We start from the raw sequence: 17,975 nt of genomic DNA, 5'->3' as shown, positions 1-17,975 counted from the left end.
GTTGAATACATTGGTTTATTCTGGAGACAGAAGCAGACCCATTACACTGCTTCTCAAATTTCATTTTTTAAATGAGTCGGCCTGTGTTAGTTCACAAAACAAAATGTAGCTTGACTCCCAATCTCACTTTCTTACAGATAATGCTGTCACTGGGTTAGGACATAATCTTTTGCTTCAGCTTTCATAAAAATTTGATAGAAGAAAATATTCATTTAAAAACATTTCTCAGAGTTCCTGTTGTGGTGCAGCGGAAATGAATCCGACTGTAACCATGAGGTTGTGGGTTTGATCCCTGGCCTCGATCAGTGGGTTAAGGCTCTGACACTGCCATGAGCTGTGGTGTAGGTCACAGACTCAGCTTGGATACTGCTGTGGCAGTGGTTAGGCCTACGGCTGTAGCTCTGATTCAACCCCTTGCTTGGGAACTTCCATATGCTGCAGGTGAAGCCCTAAAAAGCAAAAAAAAATGTATATATTTCTGGGCCTGGCACAGCAGGTTAAGGATCTTGCACTGCACAGCTGCTGGCGAAGGTTGTAGCTGCAGCTCAGATTCAATCCCTGGCCAGGAAATTTCCATATGCCACAGGTGCAGCCAAAATAGATACACAGATGATAGATGATAAATGGACAGACAGATAGATAGTTGCCTGGTCTTTTTAATAAAGCTGTAGCTATAGATGTTATCTATTTCATATCCAGTGCTGCTTATGATGTTCTAAAGGATAAATTACCAGGGATCAGGGATGCTTTACCTAAATCACACTGCTCAACCTGCTTCACCTATAGGAAATACCGGTTCTATGAAGAGGAACAGAGACAATATTGTTCACTCCCTTAGCTGGGGAGAGTAGGGAGAACTGAAGAAAAACAGCAAACCACCCATCCTGGATAAATAACTGAAGGGATCCAGACAGCTAGACCTCTTGCATCTCCTGAGAGAAAAGTCCACAGCCCAGCATTCTAGGTCTCTTGTTCTCAGCCTCCAGGTGCTAGAAGACAGGTCAAGGAAAGCACCAAGACCTTAGGTTAGCACAGGTCTTTTCTCCCTGCTATATGCACTTGTTCTTAGGAGGTTGAGGAGCAATATTCAAATAAAAGATCATAGGTGCTAAAAGGAGATAATTTCTCATTAGGGGAAAACAAAATTATTTTGTGGAAAGCAGGAGAAAAGGAAAAGGAATTTTGTCCCCTGCTCCCCTTCCCCAATTCCCAGGTCTCTTTGGCTATGGTGTCTCCTCCCAAGAGATGGTAAAACCTGGCTGTCTATGTACCCCTGATTAACGGAAACAGAAATTTTCAGAGTAGCTCTACACTCTGTTTAATTCTCTCTCCATGACTCTAGAAATGCTTGATTTGGCTGTGTAAAAGTAATTCTAATTATAGTGATTTACATGAACTACTTACCATTTATGCCTAATTACCTCACAACACAATAACAATTATGCATACATTAAATGTGTCAATTAACCTGGTTGTAGGTTTTATTTGATAACAGAAGAAAAGTGTTCATAAATGCTCATTTTTCCAGAGTTTGTGGCTCATAGAGCATGGTCATCTGCTCATAATTTTTTCAAATTTTTATTAGAGGAAACAACATTATGTAGGTAAGTGAAAGCAGCCTGTCTAGAAATTTGTCTGCCACCAATTTTCTTCTCATTGATTAATAATTCTAGCATCTTGTGAAGAAGGTGCATTTTATTCTAACATTATGGTTTACCCTTACAGGAAAATTTCTTAGGAGTACGATTTTTTTTTTTTTTGTCTTTTTAGGGCTGCACCCATAGCATATGGAAGTTCCTGGGCTAGGGGTTGAATTGGAGCAACCGCTGCAGGCCTACACCACTGCGACGCCAGATCTGAGCCTCATCTGTGAAGCCTGGCTAAGTGACAGATATGACCTCCATTCCTATTTTCTTATGTAATCTTATTCTGTATCTCCATTTTTCTCAAACTCAAATGATTCTCTATTCCTTTTAACCAAAAGATGTAAACACAATAAGTCTTTTTCTCTATATAAAAACGAAACCATGTATTTTATTACACTCACAAGTGCTTTTTAAAAAGGTAAAATTTTCAGGAGTTCCCATCGTGGCACAGCAGAAACAAATCTGGCTAGGAACCACGAGGTTGTGGGTTCGATCCCTGGCCTCGCTCAGTCAGTTAAGGATCCAGCGTTGCCAAAAGCTGTGATGTAGGTCACACACACGGCTCAGGTCTGGCATTGCTGTTGCTATGGCTGTGGCGCAGGCTGGCAGCTGTAGCCCCAGTTAGACCCCTAGCCTGGGAACCTCCATATGCCTCCAGTGTGGCCCTAAAAAGACACACACACACAAAAAAAAGTAAAATTTTCATTAGAGTTTTTAAATAAAGTACTACTAACATAGTTATTCAGTACTTTCTTCTAAAGACCTTCTAATAAAAGGGCAGTGGGAAGGTGGTTTGGTCAGTCAATTAAAGGAAAACTAGTTTCTTAGGCTGAAACATATTCTAATTCTTATCGCTGTTAATATCCTTCACGATTTGAGGATGACACCTCTGATGACAGTGGCTTCCATAGCAGAATAAGGAATGGGGGTTTTCTTGCTGTCTCAGAATTTTGGCAAAAACTCAAAGTTGAGGACAGGGGAGGTAGTAAAGAGAAGCTCTAGTTGTATCCATGCAGAAATTACTTAAAAAGAAAAAGAAACGGCCACAAAAAAAAAAAAAAAGTAATCAAGGCAGAAAGTTGTTTCCCCCAGAAGAACCTCATGCCGTGTGTGTGTGTGTGTGTGTGTGTGTGTGTGTGTGTGTGTGTGTGTGTGTGTGTGTTGGCAGTGGTGGGGTGGTTCGGAGTCCCCAAGAGAAGTATCCAAAGAGATTAGAATTAAGGCAAAACAGGCATCCTTTGGGTGAGAAAATCTATAGGCAGCAATCAAAGCAGGGTGGGGACAAGTTCACAGAAGAACTTGACCCATGTCCCCAGGAGTATGGGGGTGTACAGGACAAAGACAGACACTGGGGCTTGCTTCTTCCACCTGCAGAGCCCAAGGGCAGGAGGATGGCAGAAGCTGCCCATGCATGAGGGGTTCAAGAAAGAAGATGTTATACCTCTACACCATGATGGTGACCTGGCTAGAGCAGTCCTACAAGGCTAAGTGCAAGGGCAAGCATGTCCCAGCCCCACACAGTGGTGTGAGAGGTTGTTCCGAGAGAGTCCTAAGAGCTCAGCCACAGAGTGGAGCAGTGGGGAGGTCCTTGTGGCTGAAGATCCCATCCGAAACCCCTTACAAAGAGCTGGCATGCCAGCATCTGCCACGCTAAAGGCCCTTCACTGGTCACTTAAGACTCTGCAGTTTCACTCGCTCCAGTCTTCTATCCCCCTCGTTCTGACCTAAAGAAGCCAGCAGAGAGAGAAGGAGGGAGAGAGAATAAGTCACTTCCCCTTCTCCACTGCTGGGCCAGGCCTGTGCTGGAAGCAGGGGGAGCTTTGAACTGCACGCAAGTTTTCACTTGGACTGGTATTTAGGTATTTTTTAAATACTTCAATATGAAGCTATTTGAAGCCCCTGAAGGCAAAAGAAAGCTATGGAACATCAAGAGGTCGGGAACGGGGATCCAAAAGAGCTTGTTTAAAGCAAAGGAACTAATAGGAAACTTTCAAGCTGTTTTATGATTGTACCCAACTGCATTTAATTCATTTTTTAAATGCTTATATTTTTAACTGTTCAATCTTTAATGTCACACAAACCTCACCTTTGAAAAAAGGCCCTCTGCCTCTATACTGTATCCTTTAAGGTCCTCATGTAATTTCTGCAAACACCGTATGACTCTTCTTTGATGTTCATCATCCTTTAGCTCACGAGCTTTGATCAGAAAGTCATAGTGGTCCAGTGGTCCATGGCAAACAGCCAAAGCTTTTGAATAAGCCTCTGTAGCAGCAGCTGGAGATATACTCTCAGAGGTCTGAATTGTATAGGCTATAAACAAAAATATATGTAAAATTTGAAACATTCCGAAATAAAGACATTTCATAGATTCTATATTATTGCTTAATGGTCACATTAAAACTTTTAGCCGGTTATGACTGTATAAATTTCAGCAGTTGTACATATCATTTTGATGAAAATAATATAAAACACATTTGTATAATAAGTATAATTATCTCACTTTAATAAACTCCAAACTCCTACGCTATCAATATAATCCCTCCTCTAGGAAGCCTAACCGCCCCCCCAACTCGAGTCTCTGCTTTGCCTCCACTCGACTGAACAAGCCACGTGGGCTCATCAGATCCTTCCCCCGAGCAAGGGTGATGCCTTTCTTTGCATTAGGCCTAAATCTGGTTCTTCAGTCCCAGGGCAGAGACTTCAAGGCTAGCATAAAGGGTTTTCTACTACCTCTTTATTCACTGTTCAAAACAACCCCACATTCAGATGTTACCACCTTGACTTCAGCCCTCTGCTTACAAGATCCCTGCCCTTTTCCATCACCTTTAGGTTGGACATAAAGAGGTGGAACACAACAGAGGGTCTGCTTCAAAGCAGGGAGGTATTCTAATGATCCTTTTTTTTAGCCTCTCCGGTAAGAAAACCAGCTGTCTGTGTTAAGTCCAATCATAATTCCATTGACGCAGGTTCAATGAGAAACAAACTGGTACATTTCTAGCCAAAGATTTTGCAAGGGTACCTTGCCAGTGTTTCTCTTGTTACACTGAATACCATGTTTTCTTTGTTTCAACAATATGAAAATTACTTTCTTTAGAAAAAAATTAACAGTCACAACATGATTTCCATCTTCTTCTAAGAAAGAAAAAACAATTCCTTAAACAAACATACCATGACTGCTGGGGAGAGCACAGGGCTATTCCCAGGAACTGTTCTTCCTCTCTGAATAGAGGTTTTGGCAGAGCACAAGGCTGCCCAGTGAAATAGTCCATATCCCGGCCTCTCTGGCAGCCAGGATGGCCCCGTGACCAAGGGGGTGTAAGCTGACATATGCACAGCCCTGCTCCAGAGTCCTTAAAGGGAAAGGGCAAATCCCCCTCATCCCTTTTCCTGCCCTCCCTCTGACTGGAAAGAAAGTGCCATGACTGCAGCTGGAAGAGCCAACCTGGCAAGGAGAGGCACACAGAATGCTGAGCAAAGCAGAGCAAAGTTCCCCAACAATGCTGAGCTGCCAAACCAGCTCTGGACCACCTGCCTGGATTTTTATGTAAAACAAACGTCTATCTTGCTTTCAAGCAGTGTATTTTGGGGTCTCTTTGTTACAGAGGCCTAAATTGTACTTTAACTAATACAGGGGGCTAATAGCCTGCAAAAGAGAACCAGACGAAAGGTCCCCTGGAATCCTAGGCCTCACAGGACCACGGACAAGGCTTGGGTTCAGGGTTGAAGCTGGAGGCATAGGTGGAAAGTTTCATAAAGGTTTCCAGCAACTGGAGATGCTTACCAGAGTAGTATAAGAAGAAACGTATTTGCCCTTTGTCCAGAGTCCCTGGCAGAGAGCTCTTAAAACTTTTGGAATTTCCTAAGTGATAAAGTGTCTTTTGTTATTCATAATGAGCCTCTTTCCATCACTTCTGAGTTCATGTTAATGAATTCAGAATAGGGCCCCAAGATAGCTCAGGACTGCTCCCCAGAAAGACCCAGAGTTTAAAGTTGGAACTTTCAGTCCCACCTACCAACAACCGGGGCGGGCGGGGGGGGGGGGGGGGGGGGGGGGGGGCGGGCAGGGAGATTAGAGCTTCCAGGATGGTGAACACCACAAGGTGCTGGAGAAGGTGAGGTGCCTGGAGAGGGCATGCAAGCTCCGCACCCCTGCTCTTATCCCTTGCCCTATGCATCTCTTCCATTTATCTGCTCCTGAGTTGTTCCCTTTATAATAAACTGATAAACATAAGTGTTTTTTCTGAGTTCTATAAGACATTTCTAGCAAATTATCAAGCTTAGCAAATCATCAAACCTGAGGTGCAGGCTGTGAGAACCCCCAAATTTGTGGTCCACCAGGCTGCAGTGTGTGTAGCCTAAACAGCCCACCTACAGCTGGCATATGAAGGGGGACCAGTTTATGAGATTGGCCCTTTAACACAGGAGAGCTGATGCTACCTCCAAGCAGACAATGTCAGAATTGAATTGTTGGATACCCATTAGCACTGGAGGATGTGAGAATCTTAGGACCTGGGAAAACGTTCTTTTCCACTCCCTCCTTTAAGTCGATAGGGTCAAACAAGCAAGAAACCTAAGATAATGCTAGAAGTTCCTGTCGTAGCGCAGTGGTTAACGAATCCGACTAGGAACCATGAGGTTTCAGGTTCGGTCCCTGGCCTTGCTCAGTGGGTTAAGGATCCGGCGTTGCTGTGAGCTGTGGTGTAGGTTGCAGACGCGGCTCGGACCTCGCTTGGCTGTGGCTCTGGAGTAGGCCGGCGGCTACAGTTCTGATTAGACCCTTAGCCTGGGAACCTCCATATGCCGCAGGAGTGGGCCTAGAAATGGCAAAAAGACAAAAAAAAAAAAAGAAAGAAAGAAAGAAAGAAAGAAACCTAAGATAATGCTAATTTCCCTTCCCTCTATCCCACAGACCCTGTCCCCAGCTGTGAGCCAGGCCCTTACCCAATCAATCAGTCATCCGTGCTACTCAGTTTTACACCCTAAATACTCTCCAGTCCAATCCCTCTTCCCTTCCTCACACTACCTACCACTCCTTCCAGACTCTCTCATTACCTCTGGCTTGGCCTCCCTGCCTCTGATCACCTCAACACCTCAAACTTACCGCTACCACAATCTCTAAAAATATCTTCCATCAACTACAGCGACCATCTTGCTAAAATCCAAACGTGATTTTATCAATATTTTGCTTGACATTCATCTCAGTGTTTAAAGGAGTGGTTTTCACAAGCAATTTTAACAGCACCAGCTTTTTTATATATAGAACTTTTTGTGGGATCTTCCATTTATTTAAGAGAAAGGAGGTGGGGACAACAAAGTCCCTTCCTCTTCACGTATCCCTCATTACCAAACCCATACCAAACCATTTCCAAAGCAGCCTCTAAAACCACTTCCCTACCTTAAAGAATCACATTACATAAGAATAGTGTGCAGAAAAGAGTTAACACAGGAGTTCCCGTTGTGGCTCAGTGGTTAACGAATCCAACTGGGAATCGTGGGGTTGCAGGTTCGATCCCTGGCCTCGCCCAGTGGCTTGGGAATCTGGTGTTGCTGTGAGCTGTAGTGTGGGTCGCAGACTCGGCTCAGATCCTGCGTTGCTGTGGCTCTGGTGTAGGCCAGTCGCTACAGCTCCGATTGGACCCCTAGCCTGGGAACCTCCATATGCCACAGGTGCGGCCCTAGAAAAGACAAAAAGACAAAAAAAAAAAGACAAAAAAAAGAAAAGAAAAGAGTTAACACAGCAGGCCTGAGACTACTGTCCTTAAATGTTTGCTTGCAAAAGTTGGGCCTTGACTGGAAACTTGGATTCCCATCATTTCCAGAACTGGTGAGAGTAACTCACTGTTCCTAAATATTCGCACCACATACAAGCAATGTGGTTTCTGCTGAACACCTACCTCCTTCTACTAATCTGAAATGTTGGCACATGCCAGGCAGAAGGTGCCTATGTGATCACCACTCAACCCTAGGCTTAGAGTCTCTAATGAATTCCCTAATCACAACATCTCACATCTGTTGTCACAGTTAGTAGCTGGAGGAATTAAGCATGTTCTGTTTGACTCCACTGGGAGAAAATGCGTATAAGCTTGTGCCTCATTTCCTCTTTGTCCCACACCTTTTCCCTTTGCTGACTGTGCTTTGTATCCTTTTGCTATAATAAATCATAGCTGTGAGTATGACTCTACGCTGAGCTCTCTGAGTCTTCCTAGCAAATTACCAAACCTGGGGGTAGTCTTGAGGATCCCCAACACAGATAGTATCCTCATTCTGGGGTTCAAGGAATCCATAACAGGGCCCCAGCCTGCATTTTCAGACTACCTTCCCTCTTCTCACCAAACTGCATCTATTGATACATGAAATGACTGAGTTACCCACCATATGCAATGAGTAATAGAGAATATCAAGATTGATTTATTTTAAGTGAGTGAAAGAACTACAACAAAAAAAATGTAGCAGTCATCTATCAAAATCAACTGGCCATACAGCATGCAAAATGAATTTGGGTACAGAGAAATTGGTTATGAAACTATTCTAAGTGGGAATAACACTGGCCCAAACTAGGATGGCAAAAGCAGAAGTGTTAAGGAAGCTGGGGAGAATGGAAAGTACAAAGGTAAATTCAATATTGTGGGCTGCCTTGTAGTCAAGCTGGATTACTCGCTGTGTCTCAAACATTTTCCATTCTTTCATTTCATAGTCATGCCTTTGTTCACACAGGTTCCTAACTGGACAGTCTCCTGGCAGCCTCTCTGGCCAACTCTCTGCCAGCCTAATTTCTTCTCCACAAAAATCTTACCTCACCCTCAGCTACTTAGATTTCCAAACACCTGTATTGGTCTCCATCCTTTTCTCTTTTCTTATGTTACAGCTTACAAGCTATTTCTCATTCCATCAAAGGCTATTAATGTCTTCACTTGTCCCCTAATCAGTGGCTTTCAATTTTTTGGACCTTCTTTCTACATCATGACCCAATATACATACAAATATATATAACTGAAAAGCAAGTTTTATGTAATAAGAGATTTTGTTAAAGCAAGAAATAATAAGAAAAAAAGATCTTTCTGGGAGTTCCCATTGTGGCTCAGGGGGTTATGAACCTGACTAGAATCCATGAGGATGCAAGTTCGACCCCTGGCCTCTCTCAGTGGGTTAAGGAGCCAGCATTGCCGTGAACTGTGGGGTAGGCTGCAGATATAGCTCAGATCCTGAATTACTGTGGCTGTGGCATAGGCTGACAGCTGCAGCTCTGATTCAACCCCTAGCCTGGGAATTTCCATAAGCCACAAGTGTGGCACAAAAAAAAAAAAAAAAAACACTTTTTTTTACATTTTATTTTTTGCCTTACTGGAAAGAGTATCTTTCCACTTTCCTCACATCTACAAAAATTCAAAGGATTCCTACAGTTTTATTTATTTATTTGTCTTCTTAGGGCTGCACCTGTGGCATAAGGAGGTTCCCAGGCTAGGGGTTGAATTGGAGCTGCAGCCACCAGCCTACACCACAGCCGCAGCAATGCAGGATCCCAGCCGCATCTGCGACCTACACCACAGTTTATGGCAACACCAGATCCTTAACCCACTGAGCAAGGCCAGGGATCGAACCTGAGTCCTCATGGATGCTAGTCAGATTCGTTTCCGCTGAGCCACAATGGGGAACTCCAAAAAGATCTTTCTATGCATGATATTCTCCCGTATTTTATATACATGTACTTTTACTACATACACCTTAAGAACCAATAGGTTTAGTTACACTAAAGGCTATCTATATATTATACTTACTTACCTATTTTTTTTTCTGTCTGTCCCCTCTAGTAATATGCTCTTCAAGGACAGGAATTTGTCTCTTTTATTCAAGCTGTATTTTCCAGGGAATAGACCTGATATGATTGGTGCTTATTAAATATTCCTTGAATCCCTTCCCTTCCTACCTTTTCAGAGGTGTCATTCTCTTCATTAACTAGCTCTGTACTACAGCATATCCTTTCCCCTCCCTACTAGCTTTTTTCATATCAGGTCAACCCTGTCCTATCTTAAAAAAAAATAATAGCAACAATGAAACCTCTTAACCCTACAGCCATTAGACATCTGCTCTCCCTCCTTCCCTTCACAGCCAAGCCACTTGAAAGAATTGCCTTTACTTTTTCTGCCTATTCTCTCACATCCTGCTCATTTCTCAACCTCCTGCGATCAAGCTTCTACAAAGACAGCTTCACCCAAGGCCTATTGTTGCCAAGTCCAATAGCTACTCCTCAGTCTTCATAATCTCATTCATAATTATAAAATATCTAATTTTTAAAGTTATTCATAGGAAATATAAGGACTGTGAGCAAAGTACATTGTTTCTATTGGGACCTGCCTTCAGAGAGTTTAAAGTCCCTTGTTTCCACTTTTATTTTTACTAACCTAATATCTTTATTTAGCAGTATGTAATTTCATTCATTTTTCCCAAAAAAGAAAACCAAGGCACACTGAAGACAAGGCATTACTTCAGGTAGTCAGCAGACATAAAAAGAGAATCATGGGTTATCCAGGACCACATGTTAGGAGCTCATAAGTTGCCACTGTATCCTAACAATAAGTAAAAAGCCGATCAGACAGAAAAATCAACATCTCAGATCCACAGGAAAAGGAAGGACACACGGCAAACTGCTTCCCCAAGCCTGAAGAGAAAGACAGGCAAATACAGGGAGTGATGGCTCTCAGTAGTAGAGGCTCATAAGTGGAAACCACCACAGGATACATTGCCAGGGAAGGAAAATCTGAACTGAAAGTGAGGAACTGATGGAGGCTGAATGCAGACAATGCTGAGAGTTAAAGATTCCAGGGGTACCGAACCATGGTGGGGGGGGGGGGGGTACACGTTTATGAATTTTACTTCCAGGAACTTGACCAAGCTCTCATGGTAACACAGGAGAAGTTGCTTTGTGCTTCTGGCATGGGGAAGGGAAAAGCCTGCCATCAAGGGAAACTATTTACCTAAACTCCTTGGGTATAATCAGTGCCTAAATGACCTGAGAGAAGAGAAATATTCAGCTCCACTCAACTCTAGACTTGCATGTGGAAGAAGGGAAATATGCAACCGCAGCCCACTCTAGCCATCCTTCCCCACCTCAGAGGAGAGAAAAAACTGATAAACAAACAAAAAACAAAACTGACAAACATTTATTAAGTTCACAGTCCCAGAGGCACAGGCTCTCTAGAAGACCAATACCTAATCATAGACTATAGAATGCTTTGTCTCTCCACACACCTCACCACCACATAGCTAAAGGCCTATTTACAGCAGTTCCCTTTACCCAAGTGCATCATGTCTGGCTATCAAGAAAAAATTACAAGGTACACTAAAAGCAAAAATACACAATGTGAAGACACAGAGTAAGCATCAGAACCAGACATAGCATAGATATTGGAATTATTAGACTAGAAATTTAAAACAACTATTATTAAGGTGCTAAGGGCTCTAATGTATAAAGAAGACAGCATACAAGAACATATGGCAATATAAGCAGAGATGGAAATTATGAGAAAGAACCAAAAAGAATTGCTAGAGATGAAAACACTGTAACAGAAATAAGGAATGCCTTTAATTGGCTTATTAGTAGACTGGACATAACTAAAGAAAGAATCTCTGAGCTTAAGGATATATCAACAGAAACCTCCAAAACTGTAAGGCAAAGAAACAAAGAATGCACAAAACAAAACAGAATATTCAAGGACTACGGAACTACAAAAAGTGTAGCATACCTTTTCTCCTTCTGGAATACCAGAAGGAGAAGAGAGAGAGAAAGGAACGGAAGAAATATTGGAAACAACAATGACTGAGAATTTTCCTGAAATAATGACAGACACCAAACCACAGATCCAGGAAGCTCAGAGAACACCAAGCAGAATAAATGCCAAGAAAATTACACCTAGGCATAGCATTTTCAAACTACATAAAATCAAAAATAAACAAAAAAAATCCCAGAGTTCCTGTCGTGGCACAGTGGTTAACGAACCCGACTAGGAACCATGAGGTTTCAGGTTCGGTCCCTGGCCTTGCTCAGTGGGTTAAGGATCTGGCGTTGCCGTGAGCTGTGGTGTAGGCTGCAGACACAGCTCGGATCCCGCGTTGCTGTGGCTCTGGCGTAGGCCCGTGGCTACAGCTCCAATTGGACCCCTAGCCTGGGAACCTCCATGTGCTGCGGGAGCGGCCCAAGAAATAGCTAAAAAGACAAAAAAAAAAAAAAGAAAAGAAAAAAATCCCGAAAGAAGCCAGAGAGAAAAACACCATACCTATAGGGTAAAAAAGGAATAATTTAAATGCAACGTCTCATAAATCATGTAAGCAATAAGAAAGTAGAACAAAACATTTAGTGTTGAGAAGAAAAACCCACCAATCTAGAAATCTGCACCCTGTAAAATTATCCTTCAGAAGTAAAGGAGAAATAGGGAGTTCCCAATGTGGTTTATCAGAATTAGAATCTAACTAGTATCCATAAGGATTCAGGTTCAGCCCCTGGCCTTTCTCAGTGGGTTAAGGATCTGGCATTGCCACAAGTAGTGGTATAGGTTGCAGATGCAGTTCAGATCCCACATTGCTGTTGGCTGTGGCACAGGCCAGCAGCTGCAGCTTCAATTCGACCCCTAGCCCAGAAATTTCCATATACCACAGGTGTGGCCCTAAAAAGGAGAAAAAAAAAAGAAAAAAAAAGGTAACAGAGAAATAAAGACTTTCCCAAGCAAACAAAAATTAAAGGAATTTGTTGCCAGTAAACTTGCCTTGTAAGAAATGTTAAAAGAAGTTCTTTAGAAAGAATGAAAATAATATAGTTCATAAACTCAGATCTCCATAAAGGAAAAGCATTTAAGAAGGAATAAGTGAAGGTTAAAAAAAAAAAGCTTTTATTTTTCTTGTCCTTAACTGATCTAACAAATAACAATTTATTCAAGTAATAATAGTACCAATGTATTCAGTTATTATATGTATATAAGTATATACATATATGCATATTTATATATATGAAATGATTGACAGAGACGATATAAGGGACAAGAAAGAAGAATTATGATTATTTTGTTATTATAAAGTATTTGCACTACCCATGAAATGGTAGAGTGTTATTTGAAAGTGGACTTGGATCAGATGAAAGGTATATCACAAAGTCTAGGGCAACCACCAAAAAAATGAAAAAAGAAGTATAACTTATATGCTAAGAAAGAGAAAACTAAAAAATAGAAACTGCTCAATTAAAACCACAAAACACAGGAGTTCCCTTGTGGTGCAGTGGGTTAAAGATCCACCCTTGTTACCACAGCAGCTCATGTCATTGCTGTGGCATGGGTTCAGTCCCTGGCTGGGGAACTTCCACATACAAAGGGTGTGGCCAAAAAAAACCCCACAAAATACAGAAAAAGACTGCAAGTAAAAATAGGAACAAATAACAAGGGCAACAAATAGAAGATGGTAACAAATATGGTAGATATTAATCCAATTATATCAATAACCACACAATCAATGGTATAAATGAATAGATTAAAAAACAGAGACTGTCAGAGTGGATCAAAGACAAGACTCAACTGTATTTTGTCTAAAAGAAACCCACTTTAGGAGGTACAGGTTCAATCCCTGGCCAGGTACAATGGGTTAAAGGATCTAGCATTGCAGCAGCTGCAGAGTAGGCTACATCTGCAGCTTGGATCAGTCCATGGCCTGGGAACTTCCATATGCCACAGGTGCAGCCATGAAAAAAAAATGAATATGAAATAAATAAATAAAAGAAACCCACTTTAAATACAAAGACACACTCATATTAAAAGTAAATGGATGGAGAAAAATATACCATGCTAATGCTAATCAAAAGAAAACAAGAGTAGCTATATTAATTTCAGACAGACCAGACTTCAAAGCAAGGAAAGTCATCATAGATAAAGAAGGATATTACAGGAATTCCCATCATGGCTCAGTGGTTAACGAATCTGAATAGGAACCATGAGGTTTTGGGTTCCATCCCTGGCCTTGCTCAGGGGGTTAAGGACCCAGTGTTGCCATGAGCTGTGGTGTAGGTTGCAGACGCGGCTCGGATCCCGCGTTGCTATGGCTCTGGCATAGGCCTGTGGCTACAGCTCTGATTAGACCCCTAGCCTGGGAACCTCCATATGCCGCGGGAGTGGCCCTAGAAATGGCAAAAAGACAAAAAAAAAAAAAAAAGGACATTACATAATGATAAAAGAATCAATTCTCCAAGAAGACATAACCATCATAATGCATATGCACCTAACAAACCACATCAAACTAAACTACATGAGGTAAAAATTGACAGGACTATAAGGAAAAATGGATGAATCCACTATCATAGCTGGAGACTTCAACACCCCTCTAGAAGAAGTGGACAGATCCAGCAGGCAGCAAATCAGTAAGGACTTAGTTGAACTCAACAACAGCATCAATCAATCGTCTATAATTGACATCTATAGAATACATCACCCAACAACAGCAGAATCACATTCTTCTCAAGCTCACATAGAACATTCACCAAGATAGACCACATTCCAGGCCATAAAAACACATCTTAACAAAGTCAGAACAGAAATCATACAATGTCTGCTCTCAGACCACAATGGAATTAAACTTTCTAGTTTAATCAGTAACAGAATGATAACCGGAAAACTCTAAAATATGCAAAGATTAAACAATATACTTCTACATAACATACATGGGTCAAAGAAGAAAACTCGGGACTTCCCATTGTGGCGCAGTGGTTAATGAATCCAACTAGGAACGACAAGGTTGCAGGTTCAATCTCTGGCCTTGCTCAGTGGGTTAAGGATCCGGCATTGCCATGAGTTGTGGTGTAGGTCACAGAGGCGGCTCAGATCCCACACTGCTGTGGCTCTGGCGTAGGCTGGCAGCAACAGCGCCGATCAGACCCCTAGCCTGGGAACTCCACATGCCACGGGAGCAGCCCTAGAAAAGGCAAAAAGACAAAAAAAAAGAAGAAGAAAACTCAGATAAATTTTTAAATATTTTGAACTAAATGAAAATGAAAATGGAAATACAAATTATCAAAATAAGCAGGAAATAGAAAAAGCAGTGATTTGAGAGAAATTTATAGAAATGAAAGCATATGTTAGAAAAGAAGAAAGATCTAAAATCAACCATCTAAGGTTAAGGATCCAGTGTTGTTGTCATTGCAGAGGTTCAGGTCACTGCTGTGGTGAGGGTTCAGTCTGTGGCCCAGGAACTCACATGTGCTGTGGGCACAGCCCACTTCACCTCTGAAAGGAAAGGAAAGGAAAGGAAAGAAAAGAAAAGAAAAGAAAAGAAAAAGAAAAGAGAAAAGAAAAGAAAAGAAAAGAAAAGAAAAGAAAAGAAAGAAGAAAGAAAAGAAAAGAAAAGAAAAGAAAGAAAGAAAAGAAAAGAAAAGAAAGAAAGAAAGAAAGAAAGAAAGAGGGAAGGAAGGAAGGAAGGAAGGAAGGAAGGAAAAATCAATCATCTAAAGTGTCCACCTTAGGAAACTTGAGAAAAATCAATGAAACCAAATGCTGGCTCTTTGAAAAGATCAATAAAACTGTTAAGCCTCTGGCTAACTAGGAAAAAAAGAGAGAAGACACAAATTACTAGTATCAGAAATAAAAGAGAGACATCACCTGGACATTAAAAGGGTAATAAAGAAACACTATGAATGACTCAACCCATAAATCTGATAACCTAGATGAAATGGACAGATTCCTTGAAACACACAATCTGCCAAAATTCACACAAGAAGAAACAATCTGAATAGGCCTACATCTATTATAGAAATTTAATCAATAATTAATAATCTTCCAAAACAGAAAGCATCAGGCACAAAAGGGTTTACTGTGAATTCTACCACTTAAGAAATTATACTAATTCTCTAAAATCTCTTTCAGAGGATTAGAAGCAGAAAAATACTACCTAACTCATTCTATGAAACCATTATTACTCTAATACCAAAATAAGACAAAGACACTGCAAGAAAAGAAAACCACACCAATATCTCTCATAAACATAAATGCAAAAATTCCCAACAAAGTACTAGTAAATCAAATCCAACAATGTATAGAAAGAATTACACACTACGAACAAGTGAGATTTATCCCAGGAACATAAGGCTGATTCAACATTTTAAAATTATTTAATGTAGATGGTGGCTGGGGGGCCAAGACAGGGCAACAGTACCCTCTTTGCTTCATTGCACCCTAGCACCTCCACGCGGGTCACAAGTACCATGAAGATACTGACCACCCATAGGAAACTGTTACAACAGCTGCAATGCAGAAATACTCAAACCTTGTGAACTCAGTGTGGCTGGAGTTAATGTATTGCACAGACATAGAGATCCCTCTAGAAAGCTGCACAACCAAAGATTCCTCAGCACGGAGTGGGGACTGCCTTCCATTGTGATATCTCTTATTGGTGCAGCAAGAACTAAAACAGATGTGAAGAACATTCTCTAGTGAGTGGATCCTGTAGAGAAAACAACAGAACTTAAATCTAATATTTCATTTACAAATACAGCTAGCTCCAGGAGATGAGAGACATATACAAACCACATTCTTAAGACCCAGAAAAAAACTGTTTTTACTCAAGAATTCTTAATTGCCATTGAAAGGAGTCAGTCTCAGCACTCTGAAGGGCTGATGGCAAGTATATCTTCAAGTGTTAATAAATTTAGGCTGAGAAGCAACAGAATAGGTAATACATAAATGCTGAAATTGAAGAAATGATGTCTTCTGCAAAAGAAAGCATAAGGATACTGATGGCAGCAGCAGCACTTGTAGAGAAATGATAAAAGTTGATATGCAACACCTGGCCTCCCACGTCTCTACAAGCTGGCAATATTTTTTTATTTAAAAAATACAACTATGGAGTTCCCGTCGTGGAGCAGTGGTTAACGAATCTGACTAGGAACCATGAGGTTGCGGGTTCGGTCCCTGCCCTTGCTCAGTGGGTTAACGATCCGGCGTTGCCGTGAGCTGTGGTGTAGGATGCAGACGCGGCTCCGATCCCACGTTGCTGTGGCTCTGGTGTAGGCCGGTGGCTACAGCTCCGATTCGACCCCTAGCCTGGGAACCTCCATATGCCACGGGAGCGGCCCAAAGAAATAGCACAAAAGACCAAAAAAAAAAAAACTATATTTTAGGTAGAATTGTTTTTTCTAATAAGCTGAAGAAAGGCTACGTGACTTGATTGAAACAAAGAGGTGCAGGGCTTCTAAATAAAAGGGATCATCTGAATTTTTTTTTTCTTTTTGTCCTTTTAGGGCTGCACCTGTGGCATACAGAGGTTCCCAGGCTAGGAGTCAAATGGGAGCTGTAGCCGCCGGCCTATGCCACAGCCAATGAATACTAGTCCTAATGAATACTAGTCAATTCGTTTCCACTGAGCCATGATAGGAACTCCCTCATCTGAATTTTTTCCAAATCAATTAATATAATTCATTTCATCAACAAGCTAAAGAGAAAAATCACATGATCATATCAATAAATGTGGAAAAAGCATTTGACAAATTCTAATATCCATTCATGAATTAAATTTAAAACGTCTCAGTAAATTAGGAATAGAGGTAAATTCTTCATCTTGACAAAGAGTATCTATTTTAAAAATCCCTATAGTAACATCATACTTAATATATTTAGAAGTTTCCCACTAAGATCAAGAACAAGGTGGAGCTCCCACTATGGTGCAATGGGATCAGCGGTGTCTTCGGAGCGCTGGCATGCAGGTTTGATGTCCAGCCTGGCACAGTGGGTTAAGGATCCAGCATTGCCACAGCTTCGGCTTAGGTCAAGACTTTGGCTCAGATCCGATTCCTAGGCTGGAAGCTCCATAGGCCACAGGGCAGCCAAATAAAAACAAAAAAAAATTTAGAACAAGGCAAAAATGGCCCCTCTCCTCACGCCTGTCAACGTAGTACTAGTTAATGCCATGAGATAAGCAAAGAAAATAAAAGGTATACAGATTGCGAAGGAGGAAATAAAACTGTCTATGTTTGCAATGACATGATCATCTATATAGAAAACCAAAAGAATTAACAAAATAACTCCTGGGACTAATAAGGAATTATAGTAAGGTTGCAGGATACAAGGTTAATATACAGTGTTGTATTGCCAAAAGAATAGACAAATATATTAATGGAGCATAATGGAGAGTCCAGAAACAGATCACATAAATATGGCCAACTGGTGTTTGACAAAGGAGCAAAGGAAATACAATGGAGCAAAGACAGTCTTTTTAACAAATGGTGCTGGAACAACTGGACATATACATGCAAAAAAAAAAAAAGAGTCTGAACACAGACCTTATATCCTTCACAAAAATGAACTCAAA

General features: G+C 41.3%; 1 protein-coding gene and 1 pseudogene across 2 annotated transcripts in view; one reads left to right on the top strand and one right to left on the bottom strand.

Moving 5' to 3' along the window:
* Positions 1-17,975, bottom strand: part of AFG1L (AFG1 like ATPase) — a 223,129-nt gene that overhangs the window by 181,784 nt on the left and 23,370 nt on the right. The window contains exon 2 of one of the 2 annotated variants that reach the window (XM_047762231.1): positions 3,733-3,956. The exons of the other annotated variant lie outside the window; for it this stretch is intronic. Within the exon in view, the coding sequence (XP_047618187.1) occupies positions 3,733-3,956 (224 nt within the window). The remainder of the gene's footprint in view (positions 1-3,732; positions 3,957-17,975) is intronic. 2 annotated transcript variants of the gene reach the window in all.
* On the top strand, positions 8,206-16,434 carry LOC125121436 (PRELI domain containing protein 3B-like; annotated as a pseudogene).

Source organism: Phacochoerus africanus, chromosome 2 (genome assembly GCF_016906955.1).
Source record: "Phacochoerus africanus isolate WHEZ1 chromosome 2, ROS_Pafr_v1, whole genome shotgun sequence".
Taxonomy (NCBI): domain Eukaryota; kingdom Metazoa; phylum Chordata; class Mammalia; order Artiodactyla; family Suidae; genus Phacochoerus; species Phacochoerus africanus.
This window is presented reverse-complemented; position numbering and strand designations above follow the sequence as displayed.